Source organism: Leptopilina boulardi, unplaced genomic scaffold (assembly GCF_019393585.1).
Source record: "Leptopilina boulardi isolate dan_hultmark-lab unplaced genomic scaffold, ZJU_Lbou_2.1 LbouV2_330, whole genome shotgun sequence".
NCBI lineage: Eukaryota > Metazoa > Arthropoda > Insecta > Hymenoptera > Figitidae > Leptopilina > Leptopilina boulardi.
In genome coordinates, this window is record NW_026137897.1 from 832,373 (window position 1) to 856,843 (window position 24,471).

The 24,471-nt window shown below is 26.9% G+C and overlaps 2 protein-coding genes across 2 annotated transcripts in view; one reads left to right on the top strand and one right to left on the bottom strand.

Annotated features, from left to right (window-relative positions):
- Positions 1 to 595: 595 nt before the first annotated feature.
- LOC127285226 (mitoguardin) overlaps positions 596 to 24,471 on the top strand; it is a 43,198-nt gene continuing 19,322 nt past the window's right edge. The window contains exons 1-3 of the mRNA XM_051311122.1: positions 596 to 829; positions 1,086 to 1,236; positions 1,777 to 1,920. Coding sequence (XP_051167079.1) covers positions 737 to 829; positions 1,086 to 1,236; positions 1,777 to 1,920 — 388 coding nt within the window. The 5' untranslated portion in view covers positions 596 to 736. The remainder of the gene's footprint in view (positions 830 to 1,085; positions 1,237 to 1,776; positions 1,921 to 24,471) is intronic.
- LOC127285232 (protein unzipped) lies at positions 3,866 to 23,752 on the bottom strand. The gene is made up of 5 exons (XM_051311132.1): positions 23,266 to 23,752; positions 10,714 to 10,900; positions 8,245 to 8,600; positions 7,452 to 7,786; positions 3,866 to 6,246 (listed from the first exon to the last, which is right to left on the bottom strand). The coding sequence occupies exons 2-5, from the start codon at positions 10,898 to 10,900 to the stop codon at positions 5,697 to 5,699; spliced, it is 1,428 nt and encodes a 475-aa protein (XP_051167089.1). The 5' UTR covers positions 23,266 to 23,752; the 3' UTR covers positions 3,866 to 5,696.

A 24,471-nucleotide genomic window follows, 5' to 3' on the forward strand; every position in this document is an offset into this window, starting at 1 on the left:
AATTAAATAATATAAAAAATTGTTCATAAAAAAAGTATAAAATTTATATAATTTAAAAAATTTAGAGCAGGGTTATTAATCTTATTCTTACAGGTTTTGTAACAAGGTACTGATTTATTTTTTATTCTATTAGAAGTTAATTTTATTGTCTTCTAATAGAATTTCATCCACTGTCACTATGTGAATTTTTCACCTTTTACCACATCGATATTATATTTTATATTTGTGTCATTAAATTGTTTATATTATTTAAAAATTATTTATATTTAAAAACCAAAATTTTTGAAATTGCAATTTTTTGAAATTGCATTTCAAATATTAAAAAATTAATTTAAAACTATAATAAATTATTAAAATACTCTATAATTAAATAATTAGAAAAAATATTTTTAATATTACAGAAAGCAAATTAAAATTTTATCCATATTCTCCCTACCCCTGGCCATTATTTTTATTTATCACTTTTTTTTTTGTTTTGATTATTTACGCGCGAAAAAATCGTCACAATAAACGTACGCGATTGGTTTATTTAGTTCCCGCGGTATTTTTGGAATTCGGAACATAATTCCCGCTCGTTCCTTATTCAGCGGAAAGTTGTATTAGTGTGTGTTGTGATCATATCAGTTGTGATTGAAGATGAGAGGGTGTAATCAAATTATTTAGTCTCTTTTTTTATTTTCCAATAATTTTTTTTCTTTTTGGAAACAGACTAAAAAAATATTCTTTTTTTTTAATAATGTCACTCTTCAAAGCAAATGAAGTATTGGGAAAATTGTATTCTCATTATTTGATTTCAATGCCATCGTTTAATCTCTCGAAAACACAAAAGGTAGGTATAACCTATAAAGTATTTTTAGGTTATATCTTTCAGAAAAAAAAACATCTCTTATATAAGTAAAAAATTATTTAACATTACATTACAATTTTTGCTATATAATTATTTGGTAAAAAATTTTTTAATTTCTTATTATTAAATATGTTCTTTTTACAAGTTGACATGATTTGAAATATCAATATTTATATATAATTAAAAAAAAATTGTAAACACGAAGCATGTTTTATTAAATGAATTTAATTTTTTTCAGATATTAATTATTTGTTTTACTGGTGGAACGTTATTATTGGGAAGTTTGGCACAATTTTTGAAAAGAAGGAGAAGACACCCCTTGCCTTCATCACGTAAAAGTATCAGAGATGCTAGACATAGATTTATGAATTCGAAGGCTTCTAATTTTGGTAATTTACTATTATTTTTTTAATTCCGTTGATTTAAATAAAAAAAATTCGCAGCTTTTTTTTATTATTTATCAACGAAAAATGGAAATTTAATTTTCCTTTTCCAATATTTAACATTTTAATATTCTAATTCTGATTAATTTCGCTCAAATCTGAAAATTTATAATTTAGTAAATTGTAAATTAAAATAACACTTTTTCGTTTACTAAAAAACAGTTGCGAAATTTTTTTTTGTTATTGTAAAAAAAATATTAGTTACATTTTGTTTTTTTTTTTTCTTATAATTTGGATTTGTAAATTTGAAAGTAATTAATTTAAAACTTAATTTAAATTTATTAATTTTTAAAGTAAATTTGATTTTAAATTGAGAATTTTCTTTATTAAAATCACATAAAAAATTAATTATTTTTTGTTATTAAAATAAAAAAAAGTCTAGTTTTCAAATGCTTTTAGAAAAATAAATAATTAAAGTTTCAATTTAAAAATAATAATTAGCTTTAAATTATCAAACAGTATTAAAATTTCTTGTTATTTTTATAGATGCAGTTTCACAAGTTTCATGGGCGAGAAGAAGTGAAGCCAGTACACGAAGTCATATTAGCGATAGAGCTTCTCTTATTTCATCAATACCTGGTGGACCAGATGGAGATGTGCGACTTACTCCTCAACAATATGGTGTACTGGGTAAGCTAATATGAATTTTCATAAAATTTTGTTGGAAATATTTTTGAAATGAACAAAAAAAAAATTATATACCTGAAATTCAAAACATTTTATGAACAAAATTCTTTGCACACTGTAAATATATGTTTTCTTGAATTTTTTAATGTGAAATTTTCATTAAAAAGAATTTGACTTAATCGAATATTTATTAAAAAGAATTTTTATTTAATTTAATTTATATTTATTTCTATTTTAATATTCATTGAATAGTTGGTTTTTAATTAATGTTCATTTCAATTTGACTGAATTTCAATGTTAGATTCTCCAAAAATAAAAATTTTACTAAATCAAAATTTAGTTCAACAAAAATTTTAATAATTAAAGTTTATTTTTATTTATTATTATTATTATTATTATTATTTATAATCTATTATTATAAATTAATTCGTTACAACAAAAATTTCGTTAAATGGAAATTTTATCAAATAAAAATTCGATTAAAAATTCACTAAATCAAAATTTGGTTCAACAAAAATTTTAATAAATAAAGTTTATTATTATTATTATTATTATTATTATAATTGTTTATCATCTATTATTATAAATTAATTCGTTAAAACAAAAATTTCGTTAAGTGAAAATTTTATCAAATAAAAATTCGGTTAAAAATTCACGAAATTCGATAAAATAGAAATTTTGCTAATTCTCAAAATTTGGTCGTTAAACAATAATTAATAATTTTCTTAATAAATAAAGTTTATTATTATTATTATAATTGTTTATCATCTATTAATATAAATTAATTCGTTAAAACAAAAATTTCGTTTAGTGGAAATTTTATCAAATAAAAATTCGGTTAAAAATTCACGAAATTCGATAAAATAGAAATTTTGCTAATTCTCAAAATTTTGTCGTTAAACAATAATTAATAATGTTTTTAATAAATAAAGTTTATTTTTATTATTTATTATTATTATTTTTTTTATCATCTATTATTATAAATAAATTTGTTAAAACAAAAATTTCGTTTAGTGGAAATTTTATCTAAAAAAATTCGATTAAATACACGAATTTCGATAAAATAGAAATTTTGCTAATTCTCAAAATTTGGTCGTTAAACAATAATTAATAATTTTAATAAATAAAGTTTATTTTTATTATTATTATTATTTTTATTATTATTATTGTTTATCACCTATTATTTATTTATTTAATGAATTATTATAAATTAATTCGTTAAAACAAAAATTTCGTTACGTATCAATTTTGTCAAATAAAAATTGAGTTAAATGAAAAAATTTATAAATAAAATTTTAATTAAATTTATTTTTATGTATTAAATTGTTTTTAAAAATGTAATAAGCAAGTAAAATAGAGAAAAAAAATTTTCTCTTATTAATTTTTTTTAAAATTACATTTTGCAGAAAAAATTTTGTTCATATAACGTTTTATAGGAATTTTAGTCATATATTTGAAAATTTTTTCTTTTTTTTTATTTAAAATAAATGTCTTTAAATCATTTAAAGTTTAACTTTTTAATTAATTTATTTAACCTTTTAATTAGTAATTTTTAAAAAATCCAATTAGCAAATAGAACCGATTATTAAGCGTTATATTAAACATATAATATAGATTTGAAAATTGAGGTCGTCTGGAATGAATAATTATTTACAAATGTGAAATAAATTTCAATTAAATTTGTTATAGTGGTGAATAATTCTCAAATGTCAAATAAATTAAAATAAATAATGCAATTAAGTTTTGCATATCGTCTATAAAGGGATGTATATAAATTTCATATTTTGTTAGTCTAATTAAAATTAAGGTCGTTTTAGTTGAATAAATTATTAGATGTCGTTTCAGGTGAAAATAAAATTCTTCTTTCTTTTTTAAATAGAAAATTTTTTTTTTGTGGTTCGAATTATTGATAAAAACAATTTTATTTCTGGTTTTGAAAAAGCAGAAGTGTGCTATTGTAATATTTATTTTTTCGTCTTTGTATTTTATATTACAGAGTTGTAGAGATGCTTTGGATATACATTTTGTGAACAATATTTTAATAATTCTTCGGTAAAGCTGCAAAAAGAATCGCTTCTTCATCTTCTTATCATCTTTTTATTTTATTTTATTTTTTTTGTTCAGAGGTAGTTTTCTTTCCTTTTTTTTTTTTTAAATATTTCCATTGCTTCTTTGCAAAGTATTCGCCCTTATATTGATTAAGAGGAAACGAATCTTAAACGATGATCCGATTAATAATAATATAATAATAATTAATAAATTCTCATACGTAAAATGATATGAAAAATATTTAGAAACCTTACTCCTATTAATACGTCGATAATTCTTCACTTCTTTTCCTCATCGTTAAATTTTTTTTAGCTTCACAATTTATTTTTTTTCTGGTTTCTTTCTATACATATATAAGCTAAAAGTTGATATAAAGCAGCAATGTCTTTTCGTAAGGCATCACGTAGTTTTTTTTTTTCCATGATAAAATGGTACTTATTGGAATGTTATCCTTATAATAATTTTTTTTTAATGATAAACTTAATACAATAAACGCAATAATATTTCCTACTTTGCTCTCGAGGAAGTCAAAAACACAATACAACATATTTTGTATAGGAGAGAAACATAATAAGAAAAATTACAACTTTTTTTTAATCTACACTCTGTGTAAAAAAAAAAAACGATAAATCATTAAATAATTATATATTAACAATTTAATACACCTATTAATAAGACTCTTTCAGTCACATTGTATATACATATCAGTGCCTTTCGCTTTATCGACGACAATACCTCAAAAATATCTTAACTTCTTTTTTTCCCTCTATTTTTTTTTTTTTTTGTTTTTTTTTTATTTTTCTTTAACTTTGTTAAAGTAACATAATACCGAAAATTAATAACAAATATCGCGCGCACTTTTATCAAAAATTTATTAGCGCCGGCACTGTCATTCGTCATCTAAAAAAATTCACAAGCCCTATAGCCCTACAAGTCGCTTACATTCTACTTTTACAAACCTTACAAACTTCTAAAATTATACTGCATTCTCAAAAATATAGCGTAGCTATAATTATATAATACGAATCTTATTTTTTTTTTGTTTTCTTTTTCGGTCTCCGCCAAAAGAAGTAGAAAATGTTTTTCTCTTTTTTGGAAAAAAAAAGCATTATCTGAAATAGTTGTAACTTTTTGTGCTTTATTAGGCTCCCTTCAAGGAAGGCAATTAGAAGGTATTTGGTTATATATTTTGAAGAAAATTTTCTTTTTTTTTTTTTTTCTCTAGACCGGAGGACTTGACGAAGAAGGCATTAGAACCGTCATATTTTTTTTTTAATATAGATTAGTACAAGACGGAATGTAACGATTTTATATTTTTTCTTTTGAAATCCTGTAGACTTTCTTTTTTTTTGCTGATGACGCTTGTACTTAATACTCTTGAGACTAGCTCTTTGTTTTTTTTTATAGATCTTTCTCTACGCTAAATTTACAACTATATTTAGTTTTTTTTTCTGTGTTTTTTAAATATCAAGGATTCTTTTCTTCTTTTATTTTGAAAAAAGGCAAGCTTATGTTTGAATACCAAACATAGCCAAAAGAGTTTGTCATATAGTTTTTTTTTTTTTTTTTTTTTATCGCTTACATCAGATGAAAGTACAGCGATATAATATAGATTTCTTTTTTTCTCTCTCATTTGACAATACTCTACGATGCTATATATTATAGGTCTATTGTAAATTTATGCATTCTAGAAGGTTAAATGAGAAAAAAAAAATTTTTTTTTAGTTTCTTCACGTAATTCTAATGTGTGAAATAATAATTGTTATCGTTATCGTTAAAAGATTTGGTAGACAGATATTTGACATTGAATTATTGCTGTCAATTTTATTTTTTAACGATAGTGGTCCTCCGTCATCGTTTTGCATATTTGTACCATCATTTTTTCTTGGTATTATTTTATTTTCGTCTTCCATTTCTGAATTGGAACTTTCTATATTGGGCATGTCTTTTGTCATTATTATTGATTCGGGACCAATTGTTGTTGTTGTAGTGGTTGTTGTTGTTGTTGTGGTTGTCGTCGTTGTTGTTGTAGTTGTTGTCGTTGGTGGTGGTAATGTTGTAGGAACAAAACTATTGTTATTTAAAAAGAATACAGGACTAAATAATGGCCTAACATCAAGCATTGTTTCTTCTTGACGTACTCCGCTTATTGAACGAATTTTTTCCGTACTATCATCATAAATTGCAACTAATTTTGCCATATATGGCACTTCCAAGTCTGTATAATTTCCAAGTAGTGTTACATTAACGCCAGTTCCTGGTTCCAATAGATATTCCACACTGTTGAATTAATTAGAAAATAAAAATTAATCGAATTATTCACTATTTTTTAATTATTTTTAATTCAATGAAAATTTGGCGAAAATCGATTTTAGAATAAGGAGCATTCTGGACAATTTTGATCTTGGTTATTGTTTCTGAATATTACTTTTAAATATTACAATTTTGTTAAAAATCCATTAAACGGAAAAAATAGGTGTATAGATTTTGTAGTAAATTTAATTCCATTTGACATCATATGGTATTAATTTTAAAGATTAAATTAATTTGGGGTATGATTAATCCCATAAAAATCATTACTGAGAATTTTCATTTTCAACAATTTTATTAGATATAATTAATTTTTAGCCGAATTTTCATTTTTTTAATTAACATTTGTCGGAATTTCCTTTTTTAAAGAATTTTTAGGTAATTTTTATTTGGTAGAATTCTTATAAAACGCCGAATTTTTATTTATCCGAAATTGCAAATCGCCGAACAAACAATCGATTTTGGCGCGATGTTTAAAATTCACCAATCAAATGATTGTCAAAGAAAATCGTGATTGGTGGATTTTAAAAATCGCGCCGAAATCGATTGTTTGTTCGGGCATTTGCAATTTCGGACAAATAAAAATTCGGCGCTTTATAAGAATTCTACCAAATAAAAATTATCTAAAAATTCTTTAAAAAAGAAAATTCTGACAAATGTTAATTCGAAAAATGAAAATTCTCACTAATGATTTAGTGATTATTTACTAAATAATTGCCCCGATTAATTTTAAGTTCAAAAATTGTAAAACAATTTTTTATCTATTTTGACCATTAAAAATATCTTAGCTTAAATTTTTTTAGATTTTGTATAACAAATTGTAACTTATTCTCCTTCGTTTAATGGATTTTTTTAAATAAAATTGTAATATTTAAATGTAAAGAAAAATAAATCAAGATTGGGGTGGTCCGCGTTACGTAGAATGCCCCATAAATATTACCAAGTCGGTAAAGTAGGATTCCTTACATTTTACATTGACTTTATGTAATAATTTCTTTTCTTTATATCTTTAAAGTATTTCATTAATTTTTATGTATTTTTAAATATTTTTAAATCTAGGCAGATTATGAAATTAATAATTGAAAACTAATTATTAAATAATATAATAAATTAATATGATTAATAAATTAATTGACTTAATTAATATAATAGTTGTAATTATTATAGTTACTCACGTTTTAACATCAATTTGAACTTTACTTTCGGGAATTCCCCAAACAATGTCAGGTAATTTTGTTTTATTTTGAAGTGTTACTGAAGTATTGAGGCCTTTGAGAATAGCGTGACCCTGACCCCAGTACTGAGTATAATTGTACTCATACGTGAATGCTTCTGCCACTTTTCCTGATTCTGTGCCTGTATTACTGAGGGTTGCTTGTCCCAGTATTCTTCTCTCCCTTTTCTTCTCTCGTTTTTTAATAAAATTCAATTTCACGGAATTTAATTCATAACGAAATGGCTCAGTTTCCACAAGAATCTGTCCACTTTCTGTCGATCCTTCAGTACCATCCTAGAAAAAAAAAAGGAAAATAGAATAAATAGGTCGAGTTCTAGAATGAGAAATAAAGTTTGAAAAAAAAAATATTAAAAATAAATACAATAAATTATATAGTTTTTAGAAGTATTATAAAAATCTTTGTTTTTATTTAATTTAATTTTAATGTAGCCTTGAGAAGGATAGTGCAAGGACATGAAAATGTCGATCGTTTTAGTATTTTAATAAATTACACGTTTTCATCTCGTATATTTCAAGGTAAAGAGAAAGAGAGAGACCAAGGGAGGAAAAGTGGGTGGCGAATGGAAGGTCTCACTTTAATCCCCTTTGATGTCTCATGTCTCTTATCATCATCATTATTTTACACTCAAACTTTTAAAAGTTGATATTTTTTTAATCCTTGAATGTTTTTAAAAAGGACGAAAATCGTAATTTTGAGAAATTATTTTTTTAAAAAAAAGAAGAGTTTTTACCTTCTTTGTGTAGGTTATTTTGCCAAGTCCATCTTTGGTATTTAGTGTACCAATGTAATGCATTTGTTCATAAGAATCATATTGAGAATTTACTCCATCAACAATGTGTCGTGCAACAAAATAGTTTTCATCGTTAGAGGGTGAAACTGCACCAACTGGAATATCTTGATATTTATCCCAATAGACCCAACTGACACGTGCAGCACTGTCAATATTTTGTAAAAGATCATATTTACTATACGATCTAACACTGCTCAGTGAAGTGACCAAGCAATTCTTTTCACCATCTTTCATACTGCCGGTAACAAAAATCCCATTATGTAGAGCTCTACACACATATATGGTTTTCGAGGAGTCTGAAAAAACATTTAGAGATTTGAATTTTTTTCAATAATATAATAGAAAATGTCGTAAAATCAATTTTTCGTCGTATTTTTGTTCTTTAGGATGCACGTGTTTTCTATATTATCATGAATGAAGTTGAAATAATGAAATGTTATTTAAGCGAATTCACTGCAATTTTGAAGTAATAGATTTTATGAAATATTGGTGCGTTTCTAAAATTGTAAAAAAAATTTTTTTTTTATAAGTTTCTATTGAAATAAAATTCTTTTAAGCTAAACTGGAAACTTCTTAGATCTTCAAAAGCTGATATTTGAGAAGATATTCTGTTTCCTCATGCAGATCGTGTTCTAAGTGCAAAAGGTGGAACGTCCGGTGACTTCTGGCATCATGAAAAGAACTTTACTTTGTTTCTTAATATAGTGGGAAATAGAAACAGAAAGGATTTTCACAGGAATAGTTTCAATCGTGAGAATTCTCTTTGATTGATTGTTGTTTTCATTTTATTCAAAGTCATTGGGTAACAGGTTCTCTTTTTGATGATGAGTTATATCTAATGAATGACTAAATTGAATAAGTTTTCATATGGAGAATTATAGATGTATTGCGTATGTATTCCAATGTAATTAGCACTATATAGAATAAAGATTGTAAATGTTACTATATCGATGGTACAATTTAAAATGCTTATTGTAGATATTACTATACAGATTGTAAAATTTATAATACAGATTATAAAATTTACAATACAGATTGTACAGTTTACAATACAGATTGCATATATTATAACACAGATTAAGTTTACAATTCTGATTGTAGTACTATACAGTACTATACAGATTGTAGAATTTACCATGTAGATTGTATATATTACGAAATTGATTGTAAAATTCACAATTCTGATTGTAGATATTACTATACAGATTGTACATATTACTATACAGATTGTACAATTTACAATACAGATTTTAATATTATTGAATGGTCTGTACGGTTTCCAGTGGTACAATTCATTCAGTAATAATAAAAATTGAACAATCTGATGGTAATATCTACAATCAGCATTGTAAATTTAACAATCCATTCAGTACTGCCGTACAAAACAAAAACTTAGTTAACTCAGTTTGTCGTTAAGGTAGATTTTCGCCTATCCTGTTGAGTGATTGTCGCCCATAACGTTAAACTTAGTTAACTGAGTTTTTGTTTCGTAAGGTAGTATGTACAATCTGTATAGTAATATCTACAATCAGCATTGTAAATTTGACAATTCGATTAATAATATGTATAATCTCTTTAGTAAATTATATGTTTAGTAACATCTACAATTTGTATTGTAAATTGTACTATCTGTATAGAAATATTTTTAATCATTATTGTAAATGGTAGAATACATTCAGTAACATTTACAATCTGTATTTTAAATTGCACTATCTGTATAGTAACGTCTACAATCAGCATTGTAATGCTTACAATCGATTCAGTAATATCTGCAAACTGTTTTTTAATTTAAAACATCTGTATAGTAAAATCGACAATCAGCGTTGTAAATTGTACAATACAATTAGAAACATCTGCCACGATACAAATGATGCAATAAGTTACAATCAGACTCTTAATCTTACAATACAAATTATATAATTTACAATTCAAATTGTAAATGTTACTGAATGGACTGTATATAGTATACAACGCTGATTGTAATTTTTACAAAACAGACGGTACAATTTACAATACAGATTGAAGTGGTTGCAGTATAGATTGTAAAATTTACAATGCTTATTGTAGATTGTAATATATAGTTGGTAATATTTACAATACAGTTTATAAATTCTGCTGAATGGATTGTACTAATTACAATAATTATTGTGAAAATTAGTAAAACTAATGTTTCAGGGTTCTCTATGTATTTTTATGCACTCTAAATCTAAATCAGTGAAAATTTCAATGAATTCAAATCAGTGACTCAGTTTTCTTTAATTCACCAGTGGAATTTCACTGAGAATCAGTGGTTTTTATTGATTCCTATATAGTGAAATTTCACTGGTGAATTAAAGAAAACTGAGCCACTGATTTGAATTTAGTAAAATTTTCACTTATTCAGATTTAGAGTGTGTGTAGTTTACTAACCTTCAAAACTGCCAATAACAATCTCTTCATTTGTGGCAGTATAATGTATATGAGGTAGCCAATTTAGGGTTGTTGACGTGATCAGTTGATGATACTTGGACATTGTGTGAACAGAACTGTCCGCTGACACAGACAGTAGGAGAGTAGAGATAGATAATACAAGGGCCGTTTGAATATGTCTTGCCATCTGTAACAAAAATTTAAAATAATTATTTCTATCTATTTTTAATACAGTAATAAAAACTGAAACTTATAAAGGAATGTTTGTGATAATTGTCCTTCAATAATTGCAAATAAATGAGAATAAGAAATAAAATAGAAAGCAAAGGAGCATACTTAAAATTCCCAATGTACTGTACGGGAAAAGTAATTATTTTAATGTAAAACCGCATCAAACACGATTTTTTACTTAAGAGTAATTTTCTTCTTTACATTTCTCTCCTCGTAACAAATGTTTTTTTCATTTCTACTTTAAAAATAGTTACACTGAATTCTTAAATGAATTTAAAAGTATTACCTTCAAGTTGCTTTTATTATATTGCATTTTTCGCATATGTAACATCATATAATGATGAAAAAAAAAAAATTTGTTTCGCGTGGCAGAAAACATATTGTTTTGTGTTAATTTACGCCGTATTGTCACATTTTCTATCTTGTAGGAAAGATCCTGGTATATAGTTGATGACTTGACTTAAAAAGATAATACTGTATCTGCTTACAGACCATAACGTATTTTCAACATTAATTGAGTCCAAGATTATCTTTAGAAGTAACAGGATCTCCTTCTCTCTAAAACACTCTCGCGCGCTTGCACTTCCGTTAGAGGAATATATAGAAGAAGGAAAACTAGCTTGATAAATTTACCTATATGTTATAAAAAAAAAATTTCTCCCCTAATTTATAAAATTAAAAGTATACTAATTATATCATTACAAAATTTCATTTATTTATTTTTTTTTTTGTTTCGTTTGAGGAAGAAATTTTATCAAAGTTTATTTATACTCACACGCAATTCATCTTGCATAACTGTAAATGAGTTTTTGTGATACTCTCTCAACCTTGTACGGTTAACTCGACCTTATTACGAGATTCAATTCATTTGTTGAACTTGAACTATGTGTGCAAAAATATAACGGTGCAAATTGTTCTTTTCCCCCTTTTATATTTATACTTCTTCAATTTCAATCCAGTTTTTCTATAGAGTCACTTGTACTTTCTCTGTTGTCGCATGTTCGATTAAGAGGTATATAAACTTGCGTGTCGAATTAGCATTTAAAAAAATATACATATAAAAAAAAGGTTGTAAATAAAATTTTTTACGGCATACTGTTTCTCGTAATTATTATTTCGATATGATGATAAGAATAATAAAATAAAACTTTACTCGCAGGACATTAATGACGAAGGCGTTGACCCTTAAGTTTCATGGAATAATTTATTTAGTTCCGTGTTTTGCAATCGATATTCTCTTCGTATAGGATATTTGTGGATCCTTTTTGTTTTTTTTTTTTAAATGGTTTGATGTGGAATTTTTGTATTGTTTCGCATGCTTAACGGTCGCTATGATAAATAAGGATAATGATTCGTGAACCCTATGTGCAAAAGTCAGTTTTGTGATCCGGAACGATATTATGTATACCGCAAGGCCGTCACGTCTCATAGATTCTTTAACTCAGTCAGTTACTTCTTGGTATCACGGAAGGAAGCCTGATTGACATAACGTGGGTGGCATTTCCGTTTCCGCAAGCTTCGATCAGACATTCTTTATATGTCAAAATTTCACCTTTTTTTTTTTGGAAATGTGCACAAAGGTATGACGAACTGCTATGTGTGATTTAGTAAATAATTATGGTGTTGCTAATTAAAAAATAATTCACAGTGACCAAGTGAAATTTTTTCACTGGTTGGCTGAATTTATATTACCCCTTCATGTTTCCGCTAGAGAGCTTGTGTTTTTTCATTCATTGAGGAAATGCGGTTATTGTTTTGTTTCTCATTGCGTAGAATTCCCTGACACCTACTCGATTATTTATATATATATATATATATATATATATATATATATATATATATATATATATCGGAAGGGGTCATTAAAAAAAAGAGTATTATCTTTTCGATGAACTTGATTTTGCGGAGGATGTACTATATATATATACAAAGCCATCTCTGAATGAGCTGAATTAATGTAATTGAATCGATAGTTTCTACTCTCTTGAGTTGTTTATTCGCTTGGATAATTCGCACATTAATTACACGTGTGAACTAATTTTGTGAGCTATTTTATAATTGATATCAATTTACTTTGTATCTTATTTAATTGAAATGATAAACTTTTGTAATTAAAATTGTAGGTAAATATATAATTTTCAACTATACAGTGGTTAAACACTTCATTTAAAGAATTTGTAAAAGTGATTTAAAAGATTAGATGTACTTATGTCACGAATTATTAGTAATCGTTTTTGCGCAGTGATTCTTAAGGTATTAAAAGCTAAAAGTCTTACAAATGAGGACAAAATAAAAAAAGGTGGCAAAAGTACTTAAACCAAATGCTCTTCTAACCGGTTTTTCTGTTCTTATCGGGTGTATGAATTTTTTTTTTTCGTTTGCATATTTTTACTTTGCATGGTTATTGTTAGTATATATTTTTACGAGCAGTCGAGTATCATAAGCGTAAAACCTGTTCATACATATATACTCAAATAATAATCATATTGCATCATTCTTATTTTAAGTTTGGCGTTTTTTGTTGCTTATATAATCACTTAATGTATATAAACCGTTATCACCTCTTATATTAATACAATTTTAACAAATATATCTTCGACATCTTTAGTTAGTTGTTTTTTTTCTGTTAACAATTCTTGTATTACGGAAGTCGTCTAATTTTTTCTCATTTTTGGAATCTAGAAGTTGAATGTGCAATCAAGCAGGATGATTAAATTTAATGACAAGATTTTGCAATTGAAGCTTTATTGCATTTGTCCGTTGTGTCCTAGTGACCTTGACTAAATCATCATCATCATAATAACTTTAAATGATCTCATCGTTGTTGGAAATTTTCTTAATTGAAACATATCCTTTTATGAAAAAAAGTTGCGATGACAAAAACTAGTCGAAAATTTTCAAGGGAGAAAGAAAGGAAATGGCCTAGTTCTACCATCGATTCCTCTTGAAGAACTACTATCTATAGATTCAAATAAAGCGGAACTGTTCGTACCCTTCAGTCATTTCCTTATGGATCGACATTAATATTTACCAATGTTAATTAGATACATATTTTTTTCAACGTTTATCTTTAAATCCTAATTAGAATTTATAAAGTAATTTATTTCTAATGAGATAATCTTTATCGGTCAATAAACTTTGAGATTTTTTTTCTTTCCGCTTGAGAACGAAGGTGTATTCAAAAAGGAGAGGAAAGTGTAAGACTTTGCTTCAAGTGGCTTGTGCTCTCATTAGGGACGTATATGCTTTTATGTGTATGAACTCTGCGGGGAGAATATGATACTTTGACGGTGTTTAGTCTACATACCTTTATATATATATATATATATACTAAACATATACCAATCATGCTTAAGGGCTTAGGGAACTCTTAAATATATATATATATATATATGTTTGCAGTTTCATCATGATTCAAGGTTCTATGGAAAATCACATTATTGATCTCTCTCGGGGTAAATCACTGGAAGGCTTATTATCACATGAGTGGTTCGTGCACATTTACTCGTTTAAGCTCTGCATTTGATTATAGCGACCGTCTAGACGCACATGAAGAGTACTCAAGCGTTCATCTTTATTCATTAAACTCGCGATTATTCGTGTTTAAAATAATGTCTTCTCTATTATATTGTCTCAATTATTCTGCCATATTTTATACTTTGAACTAGGAATTTATCAGAAAGGAAGGAGGAATGTATATATTTTTTCAAATAAGATTAGAATTAGTGAATTATAAAATCGAGTTTTAAGAAACTAAGTCAAGTATTTGAAAGTAGATTTTAGTTTAGTTGGAGATTATACAATATGATTAACAGTTGGAATTGTTGAGATGAGGGAGAATATGTCAGACGAAGTTTGTGAATCATATATATATACGTAATAGGCAAAATGTCATTCATATTATTGGTATGCTAAAGGAGAAAGTCAGTATAGATATATAGAGTATGTGCCCTCAGTACATGGCATATCAAATGAGGGTTGTATCGATTTTTCCTCGCTTGCACTGACATCGCGCGGACAGCGTTACCATGATAACCCCCTGCTTGCAGCAGCCTTAAATCGAGAAGCACTTTCGTATTGTGGTCACGCTTCTTTGGCACGCATGTGCGCGACCAAGTTTTTACGCGAAAAGTATATAGACATAACACATCTCAAGTACATACGACAATTGTTTTCGTTTCCTTTATATACAGGGATTTTAAATATGCAAAAAAATAAAGATGAGAGAGAAAGGGTCGATTACTTTGTACTAATTTACAATGCTTATTGTAGATATTACTATATACAGATTGTAAAATTTATAATACAGATTGTATATATATATATTACAAAATGGATTGTTAAATTTACAATTCTGACTGTAGATATTACTAAACAGATTGTACAATTTACAATACAGATTTTAGATGTTATTGAACGGATAGTACGATTTACAGTGGTTCAATTCATTCAGTAATATTATAAATTGTACAATTTGATTATAATATTATCTACAATCAGCATAGAAAATTTGTACTATCTGTAAGGTAAAACGTGATAAATTTTACAATTCATTAAATAACATCTACAAACTGTTTTGTAAAATGAAACTATATATATGATATAATTTACTGGTACTGAATAGACTGTACAGATTACAATACTGATTGTAATTTTTACAAAACAGAAGGTACAATTTACAATACAGATTGAAGATCTCACAGTATAGATTGTAAAATTTACAATACTCATTGTAGATGTTAATAAACAGATGGTACAATTTACAATACACCTTTCTGGTATAAAGTTTTATTCCATTTCTAACAGACTATAAATAATTTTTGAAAGTTTGTACATTATTAAGTTATTTAAGTTACATGATGAAATATTTGATGATGCCAGCATTTTGTTATTCAACTCTGAAGTGAAATTATAAAGTTATAGTTAATGTATTCAGTTTGCCTTCTACATTTTTTAGATAAAGTAGAAAATATCAATTAAGTTGTTAGTAATTACTAATAATTAGTAGTTAGTGATAATTTGTAATTATTTTTTTAGATTAAAATTTCCTATTCTCATTGAAAAAAAAATATATATATATATTTTCATAGAAAATGATAAGACCCCTATTCACAATTTTCAAATGATGCGAATAATAATAGTATCCCGCTGATATAGTTGAAAATTATACTTGACGAATTCAAGAGCATCATCCAGTTCCTGTATTAGAATCGCATATTTCATTGGCTTATATCACGCTTTATTCGCTCATGTGGCCTATTCGTAACAATTTCCGCTTAAAGTATATATGTATAAATATTCCTTAAATTCAATGATTCATTCATAATAAATTGTTTCATTTAATATAATTAAATTTCTTTTTCTGTATTTTTAATAAAATCATTTTGTATGTTTATGGATCAGCGCAATTTTGAAATTAATTGCTGATTATCCTGTGTAAGCAATTTGCGTTTATCATAGGTGGTAATGACCGCTACGTGAAGAGAATATAATTTGTTTAACCACACGAAGAACCTATACAATATAATAATATATACATATATAAGAGAGACGTAACTGAGACAGATGGAACTTAACCTTGCCAATTAGCCTTTCATTGCAGAAGCAAAGAAATGTATATAATGCATCCAACCTAATACGCACGTTTCTACACTATAGTATAGGAGATATGTGCGTGTAATCATGCACTCAACAATCTTTTTTTTTTTTTTGTTCTCTGAACGGTTACCCTCCCTCAGAAATGTATAATATATAGTCAACAGAGATGTTTATCTTTTTTATTATGTAATGTCTTCTTCTTCTTTATCGCACAAGATTAATTCTTACCGATTTGTACAGTTTTTTTTTTAGTTTCTTTAACTGGTTTTATTGATTCTATGATGTACCGATTGATTTATCAATCAGAAATTAAAAAAATTCTAAATCTTTTTTTTTTTTGTAAAAAGGTATTATTCGTTAACTTCTCAGTTTTAATTAATTTTTGAATAACGATTTGTTTCTTCGTTCCCGTTATTTCCTTAATCAGTTTTTTTTTAAAAAAGAAAAGGCGTTTCTATATATTTTCTCTCAAAAAGAAAAAAAATTATGTTTTTCTATAACGGTTAGGAAAAAGCATATATATCAGCATTCTAAAATTGCGAAATCTATTGGTTTCGACTCAGTAATTAGAAATAACTCTTTACTATAATAATTATATATTGATAAAAAGGTATTTACAGTTTAGTAATTGTATATATTCTTGGGAGAGTAGTGCACTTAGTATATATATATATATATATATATATATATATATATAATATTATCTAAAAGGTTACACGGTATTAATTATTTTTTTGTTTTCAAATTAATCAAAATATCTTTCTTTAAAACGGGATCTTCATCTTTTTTCTCCTCTGTATTAACGTATATAAAATCATTAAGTAACTTCTTGCCTTTATCATATTTTCCGCCTATTTGTAAAATTTTTTAGATTTTGTTATGTGAAATTTTTAATTCAAGTCATCAAAGGGTCTATTTCATGAAAGTGATTAATGATTTGCGAAAAATGATGTTTTCTAAACGGGAATTTTGAAACTTCCTGATGTTAATAATACACAGAATTTTTATTTTCTATGAAATGAATTATATATATATATATATATGAGAAATGTAGTGAAGTAGACTACCTGCGTGAATTGTATAAATATGTTGAAAAAGCAGTTGCTGGTATGAATGGACCGCCTCTGGCTTTATTCTCAACTTTTTAAAAGTTGCAATTCTACGAATTGAATTGGAAATTTACGAGAAAAGTTGTTTCGATTGACAAAAGAAAGACATGTATTTTCTTCTGACGATTGGAAGGCCTCTGTTTCGAAGTTTTGTTTTTTTTTTCATAATTTCCAGAATCATCTTCATAAGAAAAGTAATAAAATACATTATTGACTTTTTGAATTTAGAAATAGGGATTTTGTTCCAGATGGAGAAAAAATATTGAAAGACTTCATTTTCAAAAATTAATATAATGTATTTCAAAATGGGGACATCTCTGTTTTCGTACTATTTAGTCGGATGAACGTACTAGTTTCTGAACAAGTACTGAAAATTAGTATGGACCATATTTAATTTTCAGTATTGGTCAGAAACTATAGTACGTTCATCCGACTAAATATAGTACGAAAACAGACACAGAAAATTAAAAGGCATTAAAATAAGCTGCAACCCTTATTATTTTAATCCAATTTTGCTTATTTTAATACCAAAATGGATTAAAATAAGCAAAATTGGATTAAAATAATAAGCGTTGCAGCTCATTTTAATGCCTTTTAATTTTCTGTGATAATAACTAATGCCATAGTAACTAACGGTTACCACAGTAACTGTTATCACAGTAACTAATTCCACAGTAACTAATGCCACAGTAACTAATGCTACAGTAACTAATGCCAGCGTAGCGAATGCCATAGTATTTAACTGTTACCACAGTAACTCATGCCATAGTAACTAACTGTTACCACAGTAACTAATGCCACAGTAACTAATGTCGCAGTAACTAATGCCACCGTAGCGAATGCCATAGTATCTAACTGTTACCACAGTAACTAATGCCATAGTAACTAACTGTTACCACAGTAAATAATTCCACAGTAACTATATAAATGTTATATGAAAAATAATTAAATTCTGTTTAATTTTATCTTAATTGAATTCATAATTTTTTCAGTATTTATTTTTGTTATCAGTTTAGTGACACAATTTTTAAATGACTCAATAGTTCATTGACTTTAAATGCTACATTTAAAAATTATTGAAGCCATGTTTGTGACACTTGAGTTGTGGTCAGGTGTTTCCATTAGGCAGGTAAACGGTTTCTAGTTTCATTTGTTCCTGCCTTGATGGCACAGCTGTTTCATTTCTACAGGGCCTGTTACAAATTCACTTGTTTCAAACCAGAAACTAAAATAACAACACATTATGGAATAAATTAATTTATTACTCTAGTCTTGATTATGGTTTTATTTTTTATAGTTAGAATATCAGTTGAGAAAATCTGGTATCTCTACTCTGCTACTAAATATATTGCTGTATCATCCCTTTCTATCTCTGATAGAAACCACTGTATGTGGTTTTTTTTTTCTGTTTGCGTGGAAAATCTATAGGCGCCTTTTTGAATAGACCGCTTTTATTGGTGTGTTTAATGATGCTACGGATTGAAATCAGAACGCATAGTACACTTGGGTTAAAAGCCCAGTCATAACTTGGTGATAATGATGTCATATTTATTAAGCTCATCGGGGTCGATTAATATAAACTGTCCTGGAATCAATTACCTAATAATTGATATGCACCAAGTGCGCCTCTATATAATCCATATACACCTGTAGAATATAAAAGGAATTTTACGAGTATAGAGCGACATCAAGTGCAGTATCTAAAAGGGTTTTTATACCTTTTTTTTCAAAAAGTAATTTTCCTCTACTCTGAAATATGTTGGTAGTTTAAATTAAAAAGATATAAAATATCGTTATAAGAAACTATGTGTAGTAATAATTAAAGTTTAGTACTTGTGTTTATGATATAGCTCGTACGAGATATTTGATCGCAAGGTCACATCTCAAATTATTATTCATTCAGTTATTTCCGTGATCTTGATATTTATGATTATGTTATATTAAAATTGAGTTTTATTTATTATTATTATTATTTTAATTTTGGCGTTGAATCTTTAATGACACACTATCCTTTGGAACTATTTTATCATCATTAAAAATTTCAAAAAGTGTCTAACCATATAATTATACTTTTTTTCTGAAAATGTTTTAGGAGAGACAAATCCGGTTTTATTCTTGTTCAACGGAATCGTTAAAGAGGATTTTTTTTTTACATTAATGAACACAATGATGGAAAAGATAATTCTTCATTTCTTTTAATTTGTGTAATTCATTCTGTAGACGTTGTTATTGGTCAGTTTCTGTATTTTCTTGATACTATCAATTACGGACTACAATCTGAATTGTATAAATCTTCGTTATAATTATCTTCCTAGTCTATAGATTATGAATGATTATAAATTGATTCTGATATATCAAAAATTGTACATTAATCTAAATAGTACAGATTTTGCTATTTTTAGACAAATAAATTAATGAAACAGAATCAAAATAAAGTTATTTCATATTTTATTATGAAATCTCTCTGCTTTTCTTTATATAGACCTTGCGGTGTTGTAGAAAGACATTGGCCTTTAGTATTGACCTTCTTGGCTGGATATATATGTATCTGTGAACAAAAGTGTTTCATACACTGTACCACAAACAGTCAGCATTAGGGCCCTAGTGTACCTGAGGGAGATTTTTTTTTTCGTCTTTTCATTTCTGAACAACGCACCTCATCACTGTTTTCCTCATGCGCGTCGCCCCCCATATTTTTCTTTTCTCTTATTTTGTCTCGAATCGCACGCTCATATAATGTCATATATATATAAAAGCGGCGCGTCACGAAAGAAGTTAACGTGAATTTATGCTTGAACCATTTAATTTTTATAACACTCTCTTTCTAAAGCTGAAATTATAATACAAGAACATAACCTATAATTTAAAGAATAACCATTTTAGTTATTGCTCATATTAATATTAGTTTTCTGTTTATCATTACATCGTTAACACACTATATTTAAAAGAATATATATATTGGAATTTGTAACATTTATAATTGACATAATTAAATAGTAATTTTCTCTCATTTCGATGTTTTTTTCGGTAAGAATTTAGATGATCTTTTTTTTATATTGTCAATTAATTATTTGATGACATCATTTTTGCTCTGAAAAAGTTTTAATATTCCAGTTCCTTCTCGCGGTGTATATGAACTGTGACAGAATTTACGAAAAAAAAAAAAAATGCACGCACATGATGATGACGTGATCTTAAAAATAAAATAGCAAAAACTTCAGGGCCTTTTCTGTCCAATCATCCTTTTAACGATGTCGTATTTAAATAGACGCATGAAGTGCGTACATTCGAAGATTTGACAATCAGCCCCTTGGAGAGTAATTTATATCCTCCACTTCATTTAGTTAATCACTCATATACATATTAGACGTGCATCATTGAAAACCCACGCTATTATTGCGCGCCTTCCTTTTGTATAAAATATTTAGAGTATATGTATTTTAGAGAGAAATCAGGAAATAATATAGTTTTAGTTGTGTAAATTCTGATTACATTAGGTAATTTGTATATAACTGTGGATAAATGTAAATTATTGTAAGAGAGGAAAATATAATATTGGAAATGGATTGAATAATAAATCTCTTTTCAAAGTGACTTGACATACTTTTCTTAATAATGTATGTAATTTTGCTATACAGATTCTGATTCGTTGACTTATGCATTAGCCTATTATTATATACTTAGAAATCGGGTAATAAGTGTTAAGTGTCGTTAGATTTTTTTTTTCTTTCTATCCATAATGACATTCTTTGCAAATATCACTTTTTTTGCAAGAAAAGAAGTCGAGGAAGATAAAAATTATCATTTCTTAACTTGTGGTTTCTATACAAAAATCGTATGTAAAATAGGTTAAGTTGTCATTGAAAATATGATAATTGATGTTGTATAAGGCTTTATATGCATCTAGTTCGAATTTTTACGAAAAATGTATAATAATTATTATTGTTATTCCTAATTGTTATTAGTTTATAATTATTGTTATTACAATTAAGTGATTTAAAAAATTATTTATGTTGATTTTCAAAGGGAATTCTTTAATCGCAAGGTTGATTTAATTATTTCGCATTAGTTTCCAGTTTATATGAAGTGTTTGCATGAAAATTGTTGTCACTTCCTTATTCATTAGAAACTTTATTAATGAAAAATAAATCATTTTTTTATACTGTCCAATTGCAAAAATCAAGTAAAATTAATAGGTTAATTTTACAGAAAGTTATTTTTTTTGAAAATATATTTTAGGAAAAGAATTAATGAAAAAAAATTGCTACAGCAACTAAAATGTACACAGAAATTAAAAGGTATTAAAATAAGCTGCAACGCTTATTATTTTAATCCAATTTTGCTTATTTTAATTCCAAAATGGATTAAAATAAGCAAAATTGGATTAAAATAATAAGCATTGCAGCTTATTTTAATGCCTTTTAATTTTCTGTGTATTTTTGAAAAAGTTGTTTTTAAATTATAATAATTTTACTATGTTTTTGCAATTGAACTGTAGTATTATTGTTAGTGTTTTGTTTTTTTTTTCGCTAAAGATATATGAAAAAGTTTTCTTTATTGTTACTTTAATAGTTGAATATATATTATGAATTATTATAATAAAAGAAGCGTGATATTATACAAAAATACTTTTATAAAAACATGAGACACATGTCGATAACTGTAAGGCCGGCATATATCATGCAGCTTTAATGAAAATCATTATTTTACTTTAGTTTCTAAGAATTAAAATATAATTTTGATGACGCATCTGTAAACTTATAAAACAAATTTCAATTGATCCAAATGAAAACTATTATTTGTCACGCTTCTTCTTCTTTTATATTTATATTTAATAAAAACAATCTTTCTAAATTTGCACTAAAAAAAAATTTATTTGATTCAAACAATCGATTACTTGACTATTATCAAATAACTATTTACTTGAACCAAATAATTTTTATTTGAATCAAATAAATTGTATTTAAACTAATAATTTCTGTATTTGAAACAAATACCATCACAGAAAATTAAAAGGCATTAAAATAAGCTGCAACGCTTATTATTTTAATACCTTATAATTTTCTGTGATCTCAAATAATAATTATTTGATAACCGATTATCTGAATCAAATAAAATTTTTTTCAGTGTGTATCAAGAAAAATTATAAAATAGCAAAAGGGTCGCTAATTCATTTTAAAGAAATTCAAAATTAAAAATTCATTAACATCAATTGACAGTTATGATTTTATTGCTTTTCGATTTTTACGACTCCGATTTCAATTCAGGAAGTAATTTTTGGTTTAAGGTGCTTTTATTTCCCCTCCCAATAAAAAAGGGGGATATCCGGGAAATCCCTAGGTGAAACATGACCAGAATGAAAATCGAGTTTATTTTCGCTATATATATATATTGGTTGTCATTGATTGATCTTCTTCTATATAATAATTTCTTGGAAAAATGTATAGGTAAAAATGACCTAAAAAGTGTGTATGGATAAATTCGCGTGTTTAGTGACATAGCCGGTATCTACAATCCTTGATAGTATATATCAAATGCTCTTTTCTCAATTTAAAATCCCTCTATAAAAAGGTTTTAATCTCACATTATAAAAAATTTTATAAAATCTACTTACATTTTAAAAGGTTTTTCTGGCACTTAATCCAAATATTATAAAGTAAGCTTGCGCTCTAAACACAAATCCCGTTTATCGAATAATTATTGTACCGTGATTATTGTAAACGGTATCAACAATAGTGTCATTATGTCCTTTGAAAGGATAATGCGCGTGATTTTAATGCTGTCACCTCGAATGAGAACTATATATATGAAAATGAAATGAGCGGCGCGCTTTGAAACATCGACTAGCAGTTGAGCCGTTCAGCCGAATAACTGACGCCAGTGCGAAGCTCAACCGTTATCTCGCTCTTTCTCTCTTTTTTTTTCTATATCGCGCTCCCTTTTTTTCCCCCCTTAGTCCCTTTCTCTTTCACTCTCTTTCCTTATTTCGTCTCTCTCTTCTTTTTCTTCTTCTTCTTCTTCTTTGATTCGTATATTTTACTGTGTGTATTATACAGGTTCGGTCGCCGGGGACTGACTGGCGCGGTGTTCTCTCTTCGCGAAATCACGGAATAAAGCGAGGAGTTTTCAGCCTGTTTTGGAGAGCGCGCGCCGCGCCACCCAGCTGCCGTATCGACCTCTCCCCATTGGATGACACATCCTCCAATAACAAACCTCGAAAGAATTACGTCACTATGTATTATTGACGCCAAAACCTATACTGTATATATATACAACCGGCAACCCTTAAAAGCAGTGTCCTTTTTCTTTTCCTTTGACTTATTCTTCTCTTTTTTTTCATTCAGAAAATTTGTATTTATCATCATTGTCATCATTTGTAACATTTAGAATCATTATTTTCTCTATTTTTTTTTTTTTATTGTACCTTTCATTTTGCACGTTGTGTCCCATTTTGCACTTGACATTGGGTATCTGGCCTATGCATGAAAGTGCAAGCTGTAAAGGTGTCCTCCACCTTGACACGTGGTCGTGGGAATAGGGATTACGCGTCGTCCACCCTTCACCAATTTAATGGGGTATCTTACTCTCTGGAGGTCAGTTTGGTTGTAAATTATTACGTAAGATTGCTACTACACGGAGAAAAATGGAAAAACGAATAAAGTAACTTTTACTACTTTAAAAGTAAAATTGGACCTGTCCGAAGTTTCTGCGCATCTCTGGCAACTTTTACTCGAAAAATAGTAAAATTGACTATTTCTGTAGTAAATTTTACTGTTTCCGTAGTAATTTTTACTATTTCTGAAGTAAATTTTACTATTTT